At 39.2% G+C, this 20,567-nt stretch overlaps 1 protein-coding gene across 1 annotated transcript; it reads left to right on the top strand.

The window, feature by feature from the left end:
* Positions 1–10,385: 10,385 nt before the first annotated feature.
* Positions 10,386–11,324, top strand: LOC141417831 (olfactory receptor 8G50-like). Its single transcript, XM_074057025.1, has one exon. The coding sequence runs from the start codon at positions 10,392–10,394 to the stop codon at positions 11,322–11,324; it is 933 nt and encodes a 310-aa protein (XP_073913126.1). The 5' UTR covers positions 10,386–10,391.
* The last annotated feature ends 9,243 nt before the right edge of the window (positions 11,325–20,567 follow it).

Below are 20,567 nucleotides of genomic sequence, written 5' to 3'. Positions count from 1 at the left end.
TGATCTTTCTGATATGTTGTTGGATTTGGTTTGCCATTATTTTATTGAGGATTTTTGCACAAATTTTCATTAAGGAGGTTGGCCTATATTTCTCCTTTTTGGAGGTGTCTTTGTCTGGTTTTGGGGTGAGAGTAATACTGGCTTCTTAAAATGAGTTAAGCAGTGTTCCTTCCCTTCTTATTTAAGGAACATTTTAAGGAGAGTTGGTATTAGTTCTTCTTTAAAGATCTGATAGAATGGAGCAGGGAATACATTAGGTCCAGGACTTTTCTTTTTTGCGAGACTCTATTGCTGCTTCAATTTCATTTTGCATTATAGATCTATTCAGGTGAATAATATCCTCTTGGTTCAATTTTCGATGGACATTAGTATGTAGAAATTTCAAAATTATTAGAATAATAATTTTGAAATTATTAGAATAATAATTTCAAAATTATTAGAATATAGGTTCTCAAGGTAGTCTCTGATGTTTTCTGATTTATGTGGTGTTTGTTGTTATCTCCCCTTTTGCATTTCTGATTTTATTGATTTGGGTTTTTTCTGTCCTCACTTTAGTCAAGTTTGCCAGGGGTCTGTCAATCTTGTTTATGTTTTCAAACAACCAGCTTTTTGTTTCATTGATTCTTTGTATGGTTTTTTGTTTGTGTGTGTGTTTCTATTTCATTAATTTCAGCCTTTATTTTTATTATTTCTCTCCTTCTGCTTATTTTGGGAATTGCTTGTTCTTATTTTTGTAGGAGTTTGAGATGTAGCATTCAGTCATGGATTTGAGATCTTTCTGACCTTTTAATATATGCACTAATGGCTATAAACTTTTCTCTAGGTTTGGAAAATTTTCTGTTATTATTTTGTTGAATATATTATGAATCCCTTTTGGTTGCACCCCTTCTCCTTCTTTAATGCCCATGATTCTCAGGTTTGGTCTTTTGATGGAGTTGGTGAGTTCTTGCATATTCCTTTCCCAGGTCTTGAGCTGTTTGACTAATAGCTCTTCAGTTTTTCCTTTAATTTCCATTTTATCTTCAAGTCTGAGATTCTGTGTTCCCCTTGTTCTAGTCTGCTGGAGTGGCCTTCCATTGTGTTTAACATTTCTGTTTCATTCTTTTTTTCTGAGGTTTTCCATATCATGGGTCACTTCCTCATTAATATTGTCAATTTTCATCTTCAGTTAATTTATCTCTCTATAGTGTTCTCTGTTTCACTTTGTTTATTTAGAGCTCCTATGAGTTCATTTATTTGTTGCTGCATCTTCTCATATTCTTTATTTCTGGTGTCTTGGAATTTTTTGAGTGCCTCTTGTATGTTTTGGTTGACCATGTCTAGTAACATTCCCTTGAAATTCTCAGTGATCACTTGCAGAATTTCTTCTTTCAGGGTGTTCTTGTGGGCATCATTGCATTCATTGGCATCATTTATCTGTTTGGTTGGAGTCCAGAACTGGGTATCTGTTTTCTTCATTTTCCTCTGAATCCTGTATTAAATTTTTTTGGGGTGGAGAATGGTTTCCATTCCTTTTTCATCTTCCCATCACTCCACTTGGTACTGTGCAACTATGTTCTTGATAGGTTATTGGTGTTTTCAGTCACCTTTTCTCTTTCGCTTGGTTTAATTTTGTTTTGTGGGTGTTTTGGATTTTTAACTGACTGTATGTATGCTATTTCTGTCCCTGGTCTGGGTATAATTTAGTGTTGACTAACTCACAATAATAAAACTAACAAAACAAAACAAAGCAACAAAAAATAAATAAATAAACCCTATATAATCAACAGGGAGAGATGAACAAATAATCACAAACAAACAAACAAGAAACAAAGCAAACAAACATACACACAAAAATCCTCCAGATTCAGGAACAATATAATTTCAGTCTTAGTCGTTCTGGTGTTACTCCTTCATCATCCAGCCTTGGTGTTGATATTTAAGCATAGACTCTGTCTTAGTCTCACCAGGTGGTTGGGGAGTCTCACCAGTTTTTCTTCTGTCTTTCAGCCACAGCTGCTTAATCAGCTCCTCCCTCAGTGATGTGTGGCAGTTTGAGTTTGTATGCTGTCCTCAAGTTCCAGAGATCAGCTCTGTAGCCCACCAGCCATCCTGCTTTGGAGTTGGGTTCTCACTGTTTTGGTTTACTGTGGGCTTTTTTCTTTGCCTCTCCCTCTTTCTCTGGGACAAGGTCAGTGGTCTGTCAGCTGGACCCCTGCTGTCAGCATGCTGTGATGGTTTGCTGATTATTTTTAAATTTTGCAGTGTCTTTTGACTTTTGATGTTCCTCACTGGCTCAAGAGATGAGTTTTGTGGACCATTACCTGCCCTATTTCAGGCAGTGGCTTCTCTCTGGCCCACTGTCAGCCCTTCTGCCTTTCCAGCCTTTGTTTACTGATAGTTCACATGGAGATCAGCTCCTTGCTCTTCCCCTCCAGTGCACTTACAGCAACCTGCCCCCTCTGCTGTGTGTTAGTTTTCAGTTCCTTGTTTATTGTTCAGTGTTTTTTGTTTTTGTTGTTGTTGTTTTTGTGGGGTAGGGAGTCAGTCTGGCCAGGGGGCTATGCTGGTTTACCCCAGGATTGGCTGGGAAATACCGTGTGATGCTTGTGCTCACCTGTTGGTCTGCTGAATGTCTCCCAAGCAGGTTGGGATCCAGCATCTGGTGGTGTGGGAGCCTTCCTGTTTTCTCAGTGTAATGTGGCATGGAGAAGCTTTCCATGTGGTAGAGGTTCAGGGTGTTGAAGTTTTGATTCTTCTTGGTGCTTTATTTCTGCCAAGTGTGGCTCCAGCATCTCAGCAATATTTTTGATTTACAGAGCTCATGCTGTCTGTTTCTACACCTTAGTTACCATCTTGGATCTTCTTGAAAAAAAACCTACTGAATTGTTTTAATGTAGTCTTCTAACTGACCTCCATAAAATCATGGACCATGTCTTATGACTTCCTGCAAATCTTCAACACAAATCACATCTTAGTTGTTGAATACCAATTATTTATCAAATGATTGTACAATTTTTGTAAGTAGAAAAGTGTAATATGAAGTAGTAAGAGTGAAAGAATAATTACTTTTATACCAAGGGGTCCCCATATTCATATCACACTGTATACTTCAATAAATGAATCCTGTAGTTTTGAGGGAACTGATTTCTATCATCATTTTTACAATTATTTGTTTATCATAAAATAGAATTATTTATATTTTTACACATACTAGAAATAAATATCTTGGATTACAATTGGGAAGATATTCTAAGAATGTGTTTGGAAAAGTTATGAAAGCTGTTCTGTTAACAATGAACTGTTTTCAGCCTCATCCCCCAACCTGAGGTTATTGACTAATTATCTTTCTATTTTGCTTGAGACACTTGGAAGTAGTGCTGATTTTGTAACATTGTGCAGAAGCAAAAATATGAAATTAAGAGATAGAAGACCTGAAATAATAGTTTAATTTTAAAAAAAATGAAACTAGAGTCTGAAGTATAAGGAGGACAGACTTTAGAAAGATGTGATGGTAAAGAAACTGCACAGAGATTTTCTAGCATATTGTTTCATTTTGTGAAAATGCAGGTGTGGTGTTTTAAAATTAAAATTTTTATTTTGGAAAAATTTAGAGAAAAGGTAAAGATTATCACAGATATTGCTCATACACCTTTCACCAGTTTTCCCCATAATCAGCATGGCAATAGAACACATCAGTATTGGAGCGCCAATATTGACAAATTATTATTTTTATTTTTAACATTTTCATTAATATATGATCAGTATACAGGTTTCATTGTGACATATCCACATATCCATATATTATACCCCAGTTTGGTTCATCACCCCTCCATTATTCTTCCTCCTACCCTATTCCCCTTGCAAAAATAACTTCAACAGTTTTCAATGTTCCATATTCATATGTCATACATGTGTTAAAATATATCAGTTTTATTCACCCTCCTTTTCCCTCTTTATTTACCCTCCCTCTCCTGCTAGTGCTATCCCCTTAACAGGACATATTTTACATTCCTGTTTTTTATAGTTTAAGTGTCTATTTGTTGCTCAGTAGGGATTTCACCTTGGTATTTTACCTGTAAATATATTGTGCAACTTATTTCACGTCCATACAGTTAATTTTCATGTCTTCTTAAGCTCCTCTAGAATTCATAATATCTCACATTATTCTTGTTTGTGATTATTTTGACAATTTTGGGGATACTAGCTAGGGTATGTTACAGACTGTCTCTCAACTTAGATCTGGGTAATGTGTTTTAACAAGGCTATGTTTCTTTTTAAAAAATTTAATTGTACAAATGGATTTTATTGTGATTTTTACAATGTACATAAAATGTACTTGGGTCAAATTCACTCCATCTATATTACACGTTCTTAACCACCTTTCCTCCTCCCTCCCCCACTCTTTTTCTCTTTTTCAACAGTTTTATTTTTTTGGTTTTATTGTTCTATTTTCATATATATAATTATATATTACTTCTATAATATCTTGTTCCCCAGGTCACCTTCTCCTTCCTTTAGAGAAAGACCACAGAAGTCTCATCACATCATCTCAGGGTCATTATGTGCAGCCCACATTAAAGGATAGGTGATTATGCTATGTACTTGAAAGGAGAATAGCTGCATAAATTTTCATGGATTATTGGGAATCATCTCTTTTCTTTCTTTCTTTTATGGTTTTGGGATATGCTGAGGAACCAAACCCAGGTTCTCACTCATGCCCTTGAGTTACCATTCATGCCCTGGAATTCTTAAGTAGTGAAGATTTATCTCTTCTCCCTATTTATTTATGCAACCACATACTTAAAGCAGTATAGATATGGGCATTTATATTATATTTTGCTTTAATGTATTTATTTGTATGCATTATCATTGTATTTTGTTTTTATTTATAATGCAATATTATTAGATTTTTTGCTCAATATTTTGAGCTGCAGCTAATGGAAGCCTGTGTCTCTCTAAAATGCTTTCATGACTTTAACATTACCTTGCTTCCCTGGCACTGAAAGATGCTCCAAGTGTCTTATATGTTCCTGGATCAAACTTAACATTAGCCATTGCTCCAAGCAGCTCTGGCCACTTTTATTGAAGAACACTGTTCTTCTGGGTCTGCTCACTGCTGCTTGGGGGTCATTGCTTCTAGTTCTCTTAGCAGATGGAATTAGGAGATGCATGTGTATATAGAAATTCTTATACATAAGCATGTTTCTGATTATAATTTATATATATATATGTGTGTGTGTGTCTACATTGAGATAATGATGCTTCCTATTGTCATTCAGTACCATGTGGTTCATTTTAGAAATCTTCTATTGCTTAGCTTTAGCCTATTTCATGAAACCTGGTTACCTTTATCCATTGCCCATCTATTTAATTGTTCATTTCTAATGTACAGTAATGGTGGTTTTAGAATTCTCAGCCTGTACCCTTATGTTAAGGAACACTACCAACAACTTATCAACTACAGTGCAGTGATTATGCAGTTCATTTGTCTCTAACCCTGCCATTTTTATTCATTCCCAGTTAGTCAATACTTTCATGCACAGCCCCTTTGCTGAGGTTGTACAATACAGTGTCTTAAAAACAATACAGAGAGCTATAAAGAGAAATTTTCACTAATAACTACAAATTCTCTATTTATCCAACTCTTAAGTTGGAGATATCATGGTTGTATTTCAGAAATTGTTTTCAGATATGAAGTTGTTGTTCTAGATCTCCTAGAATCACAAATATTAGGCTTTCTTTTCTAGACCTTAGCCTAATGATCATTACTGTTTCAAAACAAAGAGAATATTATACACAAGGGAGCTAATGAGTGTCATATAAAGGATGTTAAGCAACTTTTAATTGCTTTTACATCCCAACAGTGCATCCCTGAGGAAAAGATATCTTGAGGGAGCTTCCTTCTATATATTTTTGTGCCACCCTTGTATACCAAAACTCAAGATAAAAACAACATCATTTTGGTAAGAGCATTGAGTAACATAATAAGGAAGCTATGAGGAGAATCACAGCATAGTATGTATGTGGGTTTCTTGGAACATGAAATCTGCATTTGTATTTTCTAAGCAAGAGCACTCAGGAGTCTATTTTGAACTTCCAGCACCAGCATAATGAAGAGCTCTTTCCCTTAGAGGGCACTTGATCTAAAGGTTAATATAACCTGGATGGAGGTTTCCATCCAGTAAGTATAGATGAGTACCTGAATCCATTTGTCCAAGAACTTTTCAGTCTCTGAATATTGAAGATCTTTCATGAGGTCTAGACTTTGCATGGCATTGCAGGAATTTGCTAAAGCTACCTCAAAATGATTACACATAGTTTGCTTTAAATATATCAAGATAGAAAAATTTTCACAGTTCAACTTGTTTGACATTAGGCATACTTAAATAGTTACAAGAATTTTGATGTCTAGATAAAATGCATCTCGTTGGCCATAGTTCTTCTATCTTAGATAATATACAACAAATCCAATACTAATTTGTGATACTAGTCATATAGATAATAGGAATAAATGCCTTTGATCTGAATTTTCTATTTTCCTGGGTAATTATTATTTATAGTCTATCACTACCAAGTAATACCACCCAGAATTAAGTACAGTTCACCTAATAAAGTTTATCTTCTGTGTATAATTTCCATAACCATAGATGGTGTATTTCTTTTAATGAACACTTTGAAATTATTGGTACATTTGGGTATTTTTATTTGGGTTCATATTTTTAACATGAAGACTATAAGGCCAATACTTCTTAACCTTGTCTATTGTGCAGGCTTTGCATATTTCTACTTCTACTTTCTCTTTAAAAGTTTTCATTGACCTCATTCTGGCTAGTACATAACAGCTGTGTTCCTGCAGGAAAAGTTTAATTACAATGATTATTCCATTAGCTACTCTGCTTCCTGCCTACTTCTAAATTATAACATCTGAAGAGCAGGATTCTACATTTCTCCTAATATCTCCATACTGAATAGGACAGGAAACTTTTGGTTTATCCCTATTAACTTTAATTTTATAATTGTGCACATGCAAAGCCTATAGTATCTTCTTGAATCATTATCATTACATAAGTATTTGTTGCTATTTTCCATAAATTTCATAATAGTTTCTTATATGGCATTATTCAAGTTATTCATAGAATGCTTTTTTTTTCAAGATAATCCTAAATAAGAAAACCTATGGAACAAAAAATCAGTATTGATCACTATGCAATTAATCTTTATATCTTTCCAGAGGTCATATAACTATGACATATTGTTCTCTACTTTTACCTACAACATATAACTATGTCATGTCCATATATGACCACAATAGATTTAGTAAATAATTTACTAAAATTGAGCAATCAAGGCCATTATATTCCTTTACACTACTAACTTAGAAAAATCTAATAAAATTTCTGGGTGTATTGTTGCAATCACATGATGATTCCAAGTCATCACTGCTTTCTTTTGTAAGAAAACAAAGCTTTTTTCTTCCCCAAAAGATATTTTTCCATTTGAAACAACATGGATGAACCTGGAAGACACTGTGGTGGGTAAAATAAGGCAGTCACAAAAGGACAAAAACTGCATGATTTCACTTATATGAGGCAATTATACTGTCAAACTCTACATGTTTACCTATGTTAGATAAGTAAGTTCTGACGATGTTCTCTATAATATAATGCCCATAGTCAATATCTTTTCCTGCACCTCAACATTTAAGATGGTAGATCTCATATTGAGTGTTCTTACCACAAAAAACAAACACACACACAAAAGCTAGTGAACAAACAATACCAAAAGAAACATAAGGAAACTTTGGGAGGTGATAGATATGTAATAATGTAATTAAGCATTAAGAAATAACCAAATGCAACCTTTTCCCCCATAAAATGTTTTGGTGTTTTGCTATGTTTCATTCATCTCTCAGTTGCATCGGACAAGGGAAGACTAAAATAGGGCAGGTTATGGGGAATTCACCAAGGTAAAAAAGACTGCAAACACATAAATGGTGTTAGCAGAACAGAACAGGAAGCAGTAGAATTAAGGATACATGTAGGTGATCAGGGCACATAGAATGGATCAGAGCCCCACACCTATTCTCAAAGCTAAAATGATTAGGCAAGACATAATGGGGCTTATTATTTATTTATTTATTTTTGCAGTATCTTGTGCTTGCTATGCTGTTATCATTTGAATCATGCCTCCCAGTCCGTTTACACTTTTTTAGTTTGTTTTTCAGAAGGGTCTTACACTAACTTTGCCAGGCTGGCTTCAAACCATGATCTCCCCTACCTCTGCTTCCTGAGTAGATAGGATTACAGGCATGGACCACTATGCTCAGCTAGTGGGACAGTAGAAATGTGTGGATACACATTTGATTGACTTAGTTTATTTGGCTATTATAAGTAATGCTCCTCTGAAGGATTTATGTACAAGTTTTAGTGTGTGTGTGTATGTTTTCAGTTTTTATAGGTATGTCCCAAGTTCTGAAATTTTGGGTTCATATAGTAACTCTGTATTTCTTTTTTGAAAGAACTGTCAAACTCTTTCCCTGATAGTCTGTATTACTAGCAAAGTATAAGGGTTACACCTTTTTCATATTCTTATCAACTCTTTTTTTCCTTTTGTTTTCTTTTTTGGTTACAACCTTCATGACACATGAGAATTGTTATCTCACTGTGGTTTTGAGTTCTATTTCCTTAATAATTACTGATGATGAATGTATTTTAGTTGCTTATTGGTCTCTCAAATAAGAGATTGTTTCTTCTAAGCCTCTGATGAGTTTATTGAACTATTGTCCTTTTAGTTGTTACAAAGTAAGAATTTCTTATGTAAGCTGATTATAAATTCTTCGTTTTCCTATTCTTGTTTTTTCTTTACACTTTGTGGATGGTGTTATTTACAGCACACATTTTTAAATTCTCATGATGTGCAATTTACATTTTTTCTGTGGTAACTTTATTTAAATATTTTATCTAAAAAGCTATCATTAAATCTATAGTCACAAAATTTAGTCTTGTAGTTTTTTTTTCCTAATGCCATCATAGTGTTAGCTCTTACACTGAGCTCTATGACTCATTTTGCAAATTTTTGCTGATAGTGTGAGAAAAAAGGCCCAAATTAATTATTTTCCATGAAGCTATTGTCTCTACACAATTTGTTGAAAAAATTATTCTTTCCCCATTGCATTGTCATGAAGTGCTTCTAACAATAAAATTCATCATTTGGGTGATATTACTTCAGGATTGCCATATGTTTCCCTTTAATCTGTATGTCTAAACTTATACCAATACCACACAGACTTGATTACTATAATTTTGTATCAATTTTTTGAAATGGGGAAATATAACACCTCCACCTTTATTCTTCTCTTTCAAGTTTCCTTAGATTATTTTGTGTTTATTGTATTTTCATAGTCCAGCACCCCCATCTCTAAAAGAAATTAACAGATTAATTAACAGAGCTAGGATTTTGACAGGGAAGACCATGAATCTGAAAATTAATTTGGGAAATATGGCTATTTTCACAATGTTATCTTTTGATTCATGAACATGGAATGTCTTTTCATTTAGATGGTATTTCAACAATGTCTTATAATTTTATGTGCAATGTGTTTCATTTCTTTAAGTTTTCCTTAAGCTTTTCACACTTTTTAATGCCATAGCAAATGAATTTTTTTTGTTATTTATTTCCAAGTGAGTTAAAATACAGTCGAGTTTTTATTCTATGACCTTGTGTAAGATTTCAATTTGTGCTAATTGTTCTTGCTTATAGATTTCACAGGATTTTCTACACCCAAGATTACGCTATTTATAAAGAGAGATAGTGTTTATAGATTCATTAAGATTTTCTATATACCAGATCATGTCATTTACAAACAGAGATTGTTTTACTTCTTTCTTTCCAATTGGATACATTTAATTTCATTTTTCTGCTATAATCTGTAATCTAATGTCCAATAAAAGTGAAAGAAGTAGACCACTTTTATTTAGTCTTCCTTACTTTTTTTACTATTCATTTTGTTACTGCCTATGGGTTTTTGTGGATGCTGTTGCCAATTTAACATAAAAAGAGCACTTGCTTAGATAGGTAAATAATAAGGCACACAAAGCTTTTGGAACACTCAATCAAATTTATTAAAATGGTTACTTGTGTGTTCCAGGCCTGAGTATTATTAATAAGCACTCATATAGCATAGAACAAAAACAGGAGTAATTCTGTCGGGTATTTCTTTTGATTCAGTGGAATTCCGTATTTCTGGAATTCCATTGTCTTTGACTGCTAACATTGGTGAGCTTGCAGAGAACTGGAAATATCTTTCTAAGAAGTCTGGAATTCTATTTTGAACTTCATTTTGTGATGGAAAATGAAATACTTATCAAAAATTTTTACTTCTCTTACAACATAGAATTCTCAAGAAGAAAATGGCAAAAGGAAATCACTCCACAGTGACTGAGTTTATCCTTGGTGGGTTGACAGAGAAACCAGAGCTCCAGTTGCCTCTTTTCTTCCTGTTCCTAGGAATCTACATGGTCACAGTGGTGGGGAATATGGGTATGATCACCCTGATCCTGCTCAGTTCCCACCTGTATGCCCCTATGTACTTTTTCCTAACCAGTCTGTCCTTCATTGATCTCTGCCATTCCACTGTCATTACCCCGAAAATGCTACTGAATTTTGTGATGGAGAAGAACATCATCTCCTACTCTGAATGCTTGACTCAGTTCTACTTTTTCTCTGTTTTTGCTATCTCAGAGTGTCACATGTTGGCTGCAATGGCATATGACCACTATGTTGCCATCTGTAACCCCTTGCTTTACAATGTCACTATGTCCTATGGAGTCTGTTCCTTGATGGCAGTTGGAGTTTATGGCATGGGCTTGATTAGTGCTACAGTCCACACAGTCTGCATGCTAAGACTGGTTTTCTGTAAAGCTAATAAAATAAACCATTACTTCTGTGATTTTTTCCCAGTACTGGAGCTGTCCTGCTCCAGTACTGTCATCAATGAGCTAATAGGTCTATGCTTCAGTACATTTAATATCCTTGTTCCAACTCTGACCATCCTTGGCTCTTACATCTTCATCATTGCCAGCATCCTGCACATCCATTCCACTGAGGGCAGGTCCAAAGCCTTCAGCACTTGCAGTTCACACATCTCTGCTGTTACTGTGTTCTTTGGTTCTCTCACATTCATGTACCTGCAGCCATCCTCAGTCAGCTCCATGGACCAAGGGAAAGTGTTCTCTGTTTTTTACACCATTGTTGTGCCCATGCTGAATCCCATTATCTACAGCCTGAGGAATAAGGATGTCAAAGTTGCCCTTAATAATTTACTTGAAAAAAATTTCCTTTGAAAAAAATCATTTTTCTTTATCAAAAATTCATAATTTCCAGAAGTTTGCTAAGGAAACAGTTTAAAGACACTAATGCATGCTCACACACCATGAAATTATGGCAAGTACTTCTTTATTTGGACAAAATTGCCCAGGGCAGGACTTAATTCAAAGGATCAAACACACAGAGGACAGCACCTTGCTGGGATGCTCCAGAGTCCGTCCCAGAGTAACCTGTTTCTCTTCTAAACATTAACAACATCTTTATCAGTCTCTATTGTGCTTTATAAGTAAAAAATATGATTGCTTTTAGCCAAGACTCAAGTATGTTTATTCAGGGAACAAATATATTTTATCAATATCCTTCTATGGTCTCAATATTTTGTGTTCTTGGTCTTTTTAACTAAGTGAATTGGCAAACATTTCTGACAATGCGATCTCTGAAATAAGTTATTTTATGCATTTGGAATATACAAAATATAACTCCTAATTCTTACCAAATTATAGTAAGGAATAATGAGGCATATAATAGATGATAAGATAGTTCACACCCATGAGGAGATTAACACTACAGAGGAAGAGACTAACAACAATATCAGGACTGAATATATTTTGCATATTCTGACATAGAGCTTTGCAACATATCTTGATCTACAGTTTGCTATCCCCTCTACTTCCTGACAACTCTATATTCATTTACATGTATCCTCATAAGATCATGGCTTCTTTTCCCATACAATGTATAAAAGTTTATATACAGAAATGCATTCTTTTACTATTGTATTCATATGGGTTATTTATTCACATAGAAAACTTAAAGTTGAAAAAAATTGTTTTCTCATCAACAAATGCTGCCAAGGATGTGGAGGAAAAAGAACACTTACACACTGTTGGTGGGAATGGAAATTAGTGCAGCCACTATTGAAATCAGTAAGGAGGTTCCTCAAGAAACTGAAAGTAGAATTATGATATGATCCTATTATATAACTCCTGGGTGTATATCCACAGAAATCAAAGTCAGCATACAATAGAGAAATCTGCAGATCCTTGTTCAGTGTAGCACCATTTATAATGGCCAAGTAATGGAGTAAGCCTAGATGCTCAACAATGAATGGATAAAGTAATTATGATAATTATGCAATAGAATATTACTCAGCCATCCAGAAGATATAATTTTTTCATTTGCAAAGAAAAATGAAGGAACCTGGAGTTTGTGAAATCAAGAGAAATGAGCCAGACTCAGAAAGAAAAAAATATCACATATTTTATGTGATTTTACATTTATATGTGGAATGTAGATCTGAAAACAAACATTTAATCCAAAAGACATAGTGCATAATGAAACAATTTTGTAAAACACAAAAAGAATTGTTTTCTAATGACAAACAGTCCTTGTTTCTAAGAACTCACTATTCATTATGAAAAAAAATTCTTTTTATTTTATTATTCATTTATTCATATATGCATACATTGTAAAATAAAATTTCAAAAAATTTCTTTTGACGAGGCAGGGATTTTTCCAATCAACAAATTTGCTTTTCTCTTCCTTGATCATTTAAATTTCTAGGGTGATTTCACAAAAACATTCTCAACATAGTTCAACTTGGCAGGGATCGTTCATGTTTGGCCAGTGGGCAGCCACCCCATGGCGATCAGGGACTCTCTGCTCACTTTCCACTCCATCCCCTCCTTCCCTTCATGGTTACCACGGCAACTCCAGTGCACAGTGATTATGGCACCCAGCAATTAGAGGCTTCATGATTACCATGGCAACTCCTGCTGGCGGGCAATGGGTCCTGACCTATCCTACAGATCCATATTACCCCGAGCTCCTCCCCACCAAACCTCGACCTATCCTGATGCCATAATACCTTAAGCTCTTGACTTCACCCAGGTTATAAAAACTGGACTGCCATTTCTCCGGTGCGACTTCTCTGGCCCTGTTCTTTGGGGATGGTGAACGCCGCCCAAGAGTGCGCTCTCAATAAAACCTGCTTGCTTTGTTATTTGGCTCTAGTTTGGCCTTCCCATCAGCATCGACCTAACATTTGGTGCCAAAACCCGGGAGGAAGCGAGCCTCACCCGACTCCAGGCAGTTGGGGCCCTGGGCCAAGGCCTGGCTTGAGGCCCTTCCTCCTCTCTGGATTGATGCTCCAGCTCTGGCTTGGGTGAGTCTCCTCCCCCATTTTGTTCCTCCTCGGGCCCCTGTCCTAGTCGCGACTGCACCACGATCAGCCTCCACTTCTCCTTGCACCTGGGCATTTGGAGAGACATCTTCCCTGTCCAAGCTGCCTCCTCCAAACCGGGTCTCCTCTTTTAGTGAGGGACGCTTCTCTAAAGGTTGAGACCTCCGACAATTCAGGGGTGGGGTCCTCCCAAGCCAAGCCGGACTCAGGGACTCCCTTATCCTGTCTCCTCTCAAACTTCAAAATTTGGGACTCTCTCCAGACCTCCGCCACAAGCAGCTCATTTTCTACTGCACCATGGCATGGCCACAATACACCTTAAACAATAACTCAGAATGGCCTCCACAGGGCACTTTTGATTTTAATATCCTCACTGATCTTGACAATTTTTGCCATCAAACCCATAGATGGTCTGAGGTCCCATATGTACAGACCTTCTGGGAACTGTGCTCTCGCCCCTCTCTGTTCCTCCAGTGTTCCTCTTCCCAGATCCTTCTAACACCCAATTCTTCTGGGTCCCCTCCCCCATACCCCAACCCTTCTCCTTTATCTGAATCTATGGAATTCCTCACCCCCCCACTGACCACAGTCACCCTCGTCACATCCAGCTTCCCCTTCCCCTCCCCCTCCCCCACCCAAGTAGCCATCTCCTTTGGCCTTGCCTCCCACACCCTCTGCTCCACCTACTCCCTGCCCTCCTACATCCTCAATAGCCTCCTACACTTGCTCACACCGCCCTTCCCCACCCCCTCTCCTTTGTCCTTTCCAAGAGGTGAGGACATGTCCATGTCCAAGTCCATGTTCCTTTCTCTCCTCCTCAATGACCTTCTGGAAGCTGTCATTACTGTACTCCATTACCAGGCAGAGGAACAGAGAGGAGATCTGGCAGGACATAAGGCCCCTAAGCCATCTACCTGAAGCCCAGGTCTGGGTACTGTGCAGAGTCACTGGCTCCAGGGCCCCTCCATGTGGCTGTCATCCTCAGTGACTATGGGAACAGAGCACTACTGGCTAGGGGCTCCTGTCTCTCCTCCACACCCAGGCTCCTCCATGCCAGCCTCAGTCCACACCCAACTCATTGGACTTGCCAAAAGCTGCAGTTGTCCTGGCCACTGCATGTGTGGACCCCTGTGCTGGGGTAACAGCTCCTCCTGCAGGGCTCAGTGGAGTGCACTTCCTTCAGGAGCCTTCCCAGCCAGGTCCCAGCACACCACCAGGGCCCAGCTCCACTCCTGCCATGGGGAGACATCCTCTTTTCTGCCCCCTCCTTGAAAACATCAGGGGGTGCTTTGGAAATATTTGGGATACATGCAGGAAGGGCCACTCTCCGAGGCTTCTCAGAACCCAGCACTCAGGGAGGGAGCATGTATAAGGGGAACCCTCTGCCCCATGCAGCCCTGGATTGTCAGCCCAGGCAGGGACACTGACATAGAGATGTGCCAAAGACCTACACAGTGGAGGCCTCATAGCCTCCCAACCCTTTTCCTTAACCACCTCCAGGAGGCCCTCACCCAATATACCCGATTAGACCCTACCTCCTCTGCTGGGGCACCAATCCTGGCTGGACATTTTATATCTCAGTCCACATCAGATATTAGAGCTAAACTAAAAAAGGCCAAAGATGGCCCTCAAACCCCTATACAGAATCTGATGAAAATGGCATTTAAAGTTTTAATGCCTGAAAAGAGGCAGCAGAATCAACCCACCAAAAAACACCTCCAACAAAAGGTGGCCCTCCAAACCCAAACCTTGGTGGCAGCCCTGTGGCCAGCTGGATTACAGCCCCGAGTCAAAGGAAGAACCTGAAACCTCCCATCAGCCCCTCTGGGGGCCTGCTTCAAATGTGGCAAGGAAGACCACTGGGCTCTCCAGTGCCCCAACCCAAGACCTCCAACTAAACCCTGCCCAAAATGCAAACAGGTGGGTCACTGAGGATCAGATTGTCCTGGACAGGGCTTACCCCCTATGGCTCCTCATGGAGGGTCAGCCCCACCAGCTATCCAGATCCCTGACTTTCTTGGACTGGCAGAAGATTGACAACGCCTTGACTCGGGGACCCCAATCACCCTTGCCAAGCCCAGGGTCATGCTCCAGGTAGTGGGTAAGTCCATCTCCTTTCTCTTGGACATGGGGACTACCTATTCTCTGTTGCCTGCCCACTCGGGTTTAACAGTTCCTTCATCAGTCTCTATTATGGGAATTGATGGCTTTCCCTTCTGCCCATATAAAACTCTGCTCCTTCCTTACTCTGCTAGAGGTATAATATTTCCACACTCTTTCCTTATCATCCCATCCTGCCCTGCCCCACTTCTAGGTCAAGATATTGTAACAAAGCTTGGGGCCTCCATAACCATCCCTCCCCACCTACCAGAACTTCTAGCTTCCCACTCACTCCTGGCCTCTGCCAGCCACCTAACCCTTTGCCTCCTGGACCTGCTCCACCCACCTTTCCTCTTCCAGTCAACCCCATTTTCTGGGACATCTCAGTCCTGGTTGTGGCTACACACCACTCGCCCATCCACATTTCTCTTAAGGACCCTAACCAATATCCCTATAGACCCCAATTTCCTATTTCAGAAACCTAGTACACTTCTACAATATGTCAATGACCTCCTTCTGTGCTCCCCCTTCCAGTAGGACTCTGAAACAGGAACAGCCAACCTCCTTAACTTTCTAGCCTCTAAGGGATACTGGGTCTCCCCAGCCAAGGCCCAACTCTGCTTACAAGCTGTTACTTTCCTGGGCTTCTGTCTCACCTCCATCTCAAGGGCACTTACCATGGACCAGGTCCAAACCTTAAAGGACGTCCCTCCTCCTAATGATGCCCAAGAAATTTTATCCTTCTTGGGCTTCATTGGGTTTTTCAGACACTGGATTCCTAATTTTGCCTTGTTGGCCAGCCCACTGTACCAGGCTGCCAAGGAGACTCCCAATAGTCCACTCACCTCCGTCCATGGTCCGTCGCTGTTTTTCTTCTCTCAGGGACACCCTCCTTCAGGCTCCAGCCTTGACCCTCCCAAACCCTTCCAAACCATGCCAATTTACAGATGATACTTCTGGAATAGCCAAAGGAGTCCTTACCCAACTATCAGGCCCTATTCACCGACCAATCACTTACCTCTCCAGACAGCTGGATCCCACTGTCAGGGGCTGGCAGCTGTGCCTCTGAGCTCTTGCAGCAGTGGCCACTCTCACCAGGGAGGCTCTTAAGCTATCCCAACTACAACCAATAACTGTATATTCCCCACACAGACTCACTGACCTTCTCACCCATTCCTCTCTCTCTCTCATTGGAGCTTCCTGCCTACAGACATTTCACCTCCTATTCATTGACAATCTTGATATAACTCTCACTACTTGCTCCCCACTCAACCCTGCTACACTGCTCCCACCTCCCCCCTACCAATAGACTCTAACCCAACCCGTTCCTGTCCTGAAACAGTAGAGCATCTCATGACCCCCAGGCAGGATCTTACTGACTCTCCCTTACCTTCTCCTGACCTCACTATGTTTGTTGATGGGAGCTCCATCCTAGATGACCAGGGAGGCTGCCGAGCTGCTTATGCTGTAGTCATCATCAACCCTCCTCAGGTACTGACAGCAACTTGCCTCCCCCTGGAAACATCTCAAAAGGCTGAACTTATGGTTTTACCCAGGCACTCACCATTGCCAAAGATAAAACTACTAATATATATACTGACTCTAAATATGCTTTCCTTATAGCACACTCTCATGCAGCCATCTGGAAGGAGAGGGGCTTCTTGACCACACGGGGCACCCCAGTGGTCAATGGACCCCTCATTGCCAAACTATTACAAGCTCTACAGCTCCGAAAGGGGGTCGCCATCATCCACTGCAGAGGACACCAGACCTCCAACGACCCAGTGGCATGAGGAAACACTTTTGCAGACCTAACAGCCCGAAAGACAGCCAAACAGTCAATTCCCCTACCTATCCTTTTCCTCTCTTCTAGCTTTACTACAAACTATGAGCCAAAAGAACAAACTGCTCTCCTCAAAGAAGGGGAAATTATGTTCCCCAATGGGTGGATCTTCAAAGACAACCATCTGATCCTCCCCTTGGACCAGACAACAGAGGTCATCACTGCCATCCACAACTCACTACACATAGGCCCCAAGGCCCTTCTCCCCTTCTTGGAACCCTTGTTTCACCCCACAGGCCTCCAATCCACCATCTGTTGGGTCCAGGAGGCCTGCTCCGTTTGCTGTCAAGCAAACCCCCATGGCGGACTCCATCTCCGCCAATCCCTCCACCAACTCCGCCAATCCCCCCACCAACTCCGCCAATCCCTCCACCAACTCTGCAGTAGCCAGCCCGGTAAAGATTGGTGATCAATTTCACTCATATGCCAATTAACTCAGGTAACGTTCAACCAGATAATGCTCCAGGATTCATGACTACCAGCTCTTCCCCATGGGGTCTGGCTGTACCAGTCAAGTGGCCCAAGACATCCCTAGACCCTAACTTTGCCCCCTTTCAGCAGGAAGAAGCCAGAACTGATTCTGCACCCCTATACCAAAGACTCTGGGATGTTTGGCCAGTGGGCAGCCACCCCATGGCAATCAGGGACTCTCTGCTCACTTTCCACTCCATCCCCTCCTTCCCTTCATGGTTACCATGGCAACTCCTGCTGGCAGGCAGTGGGTCCTGACCTATCATACATACCCCGAGCTCCTCCCCACCAAACCTCGACCTATCCTAATGCCCCATAATACCTTAAGCTCTTGACTTCACCCAGGCTATAAAAACTGGGCTGCCATTTCTCCGGTGTGACTTCTCTGGCCCTGTTCTTTGGGGATGGTGAACCTCGCCCAAGAGCATGCTCTCAATAAAGCCTGATAAAGCCTGCTTGCTTTGTTATTTGGCTCCAATTTGGCCTTCCCATCAGCATTGACCTAACAGTTTACCTGGGTAACTCTCAGTAGTTCTTGGTGACATCCACAGATTACTAGGTTCACATCTTTTCACAGTACAGCAGCACCTAATGACTCTTCTCATTCCTGTGTAGAATAGTTTCTCAGGCTGTTGTGGAGCATACATTTCTGCATTATTTTAGAGACATTTCTATATACCTTTTGGCTTTGATTCATCTGAGTGAGCATGCAAGCTGTCTTCAACTGTGTATTTTTGGGTTTATTTCCTTTTATCTGTTTCCACCCCAAGATGTCAACTCTAGTCTCTTTCTTCTCTTTAGCTTAGCTTTACAGATTGTGGGGATTTGGACAGCATCTTAGATCTGTGATGAAATTTAATATATGGGTAATCCTCAACAGTTAATTGCTCCAAACTTGATTCTACCCTAGAATTTGCATTCTGTTCTATCACCACTTGGTAGATATAGAAACTTTTTACATCTAAGCATAAAAAATGAACAATTCTATAACACTCTTCGGGATATACCCAAAAGACTGTGACACAGGTTGCTCCAGAGGCACCTGCACACCCATGTTTATTGTGGCACTATTCACAATAGCCAAGTTATGGAAACAGCCAAGATGCCCCACCACTGATGAGTGGATTAAGAAAATGTGGTATCTATACACAATAGAATTTTATGCAGCCATGAAGAAGAACGAAATATTACCATTCGCAGGTAAATGGATAGAATTGGAGAACATCATTCTGAGTGAGGTTAGCCTGGCCCTAAAGACCAAAAATCATATGTTCTCCCTCATATGTGGACATTAGATCAAGGGCAAACACAACAAGGGGATTGGACTTTGAGCACATGATAAAAGCGAGAGCACACAAGGGAGGGGTGAAGATAGGTAAGACACCTAAAAAATTAGCTAGCATTTGTTGCCCTTAACGCAGAGAAACTAAAGCAGATACCTTAACAGTAACTGAGGCCAATAGGAAAAGGGGACCAGGAGCTAGAGAAAAGGTTAGATCAAAAAGAATTAAACTGGAAGGTAACACACATGCACAGGAAATTAATGTGAGTCAACTCCCTGTATAGCTATCCTTATCTCAACCAGCAAAAACCCTTGTTCCTTCCTATTATGGCTTATACTCTCTCTATAACAAAATTAGAAATAAGGGCAAAATACTTTCTTCTGGGTATTGAGGGGGTAGGGGGAAGAGGGAGGGGGCAGAGTGGGTGGTAAGGGAGGGGGTGGGGGCAGGGGGGAGAAATGACCCAAGTCTTGTATCCACATATGAATAATAAAAAAAATCTTAAAACAAAAAAAATAAAAATAAAAATAAAAAATGAACAATTCTATTCAGCTTTTATCATCATGTGAGTGTTTGGAAGGGCAAGGATAGGGGAAAAATTGATTTAACACTTTCTTAGAAACTTAAAAGAAACAACAACCTCTTCCCAAATTTCTAAATCAGTTGACAAAGATATCTACAACCATTTTATTTACCACTTTGAAAAATATTGGAAACAATTGAACAATGATGTGAAAATAGTAATTTCTAATTAAGTAGACTGAGGATTTTTTCTGAAGTCAATGCTGGAAAACTACAATGAACAGATGTTGTTAGTATTACCTAATAAAATGCTTTTACTAAGCATATTAAATAAAATAAATATTTTAAAAATTAGTGTCATCTACTATATTAAAGTATTAGTGGCATTATTCCCATAGCTTAAAATTTTTGATGTGTACTCTCTAACTTTAGAGTAAAATCTAATGCTTTAAGTATAATATAGAATGATTTTTCAATCCCACTGTCATTATACCTTAGAATCACCAAGATTTTTATATTCTACAGAATACATTCTCTCAAATGTTACTGCTTTTAGATATTCTACAGTTCCTACTATAGAAAGTAATTCTTTCCTTTTGAATCTGCCAAAATCTTCCTGGACAATCTGACCTGATTTTTATAACACAAAGAACATGTTTCCTTTGTGCTTTAATTCTAGATGGTATATTCCACAATATTACACATTACCTTATATTGTGCTTGCTTAGCTGCTTGCTGTGTTTCTGATTTCCAGATAAGTTATTCTTCATATATGCTTAGAATTAAAGGAAGAAAAACTGCTCATAGTAGATTCCAAGATGGCTACTATAGGGAGGAATCAGAAAGGGTGCTCTCTAAA

This window comes from Castor canadensis, chromosome 2 (assembly GCF_047511655.1).
Source record: "Castor canadensis chromosome 2, mCasCan1.hap1v2, whole genome shotgun sequence".
In the NCBI taxonomy this organism is placed as follows: domain Eukaryota; kingdom Metazoa; phylum Chordata; class Mammalia; order Rodentia; family Castoridae; genus Castor; species Castor canadensis.
This window is presented reverse-complemented; position numbering and strand designations above follow the sequence as displayed.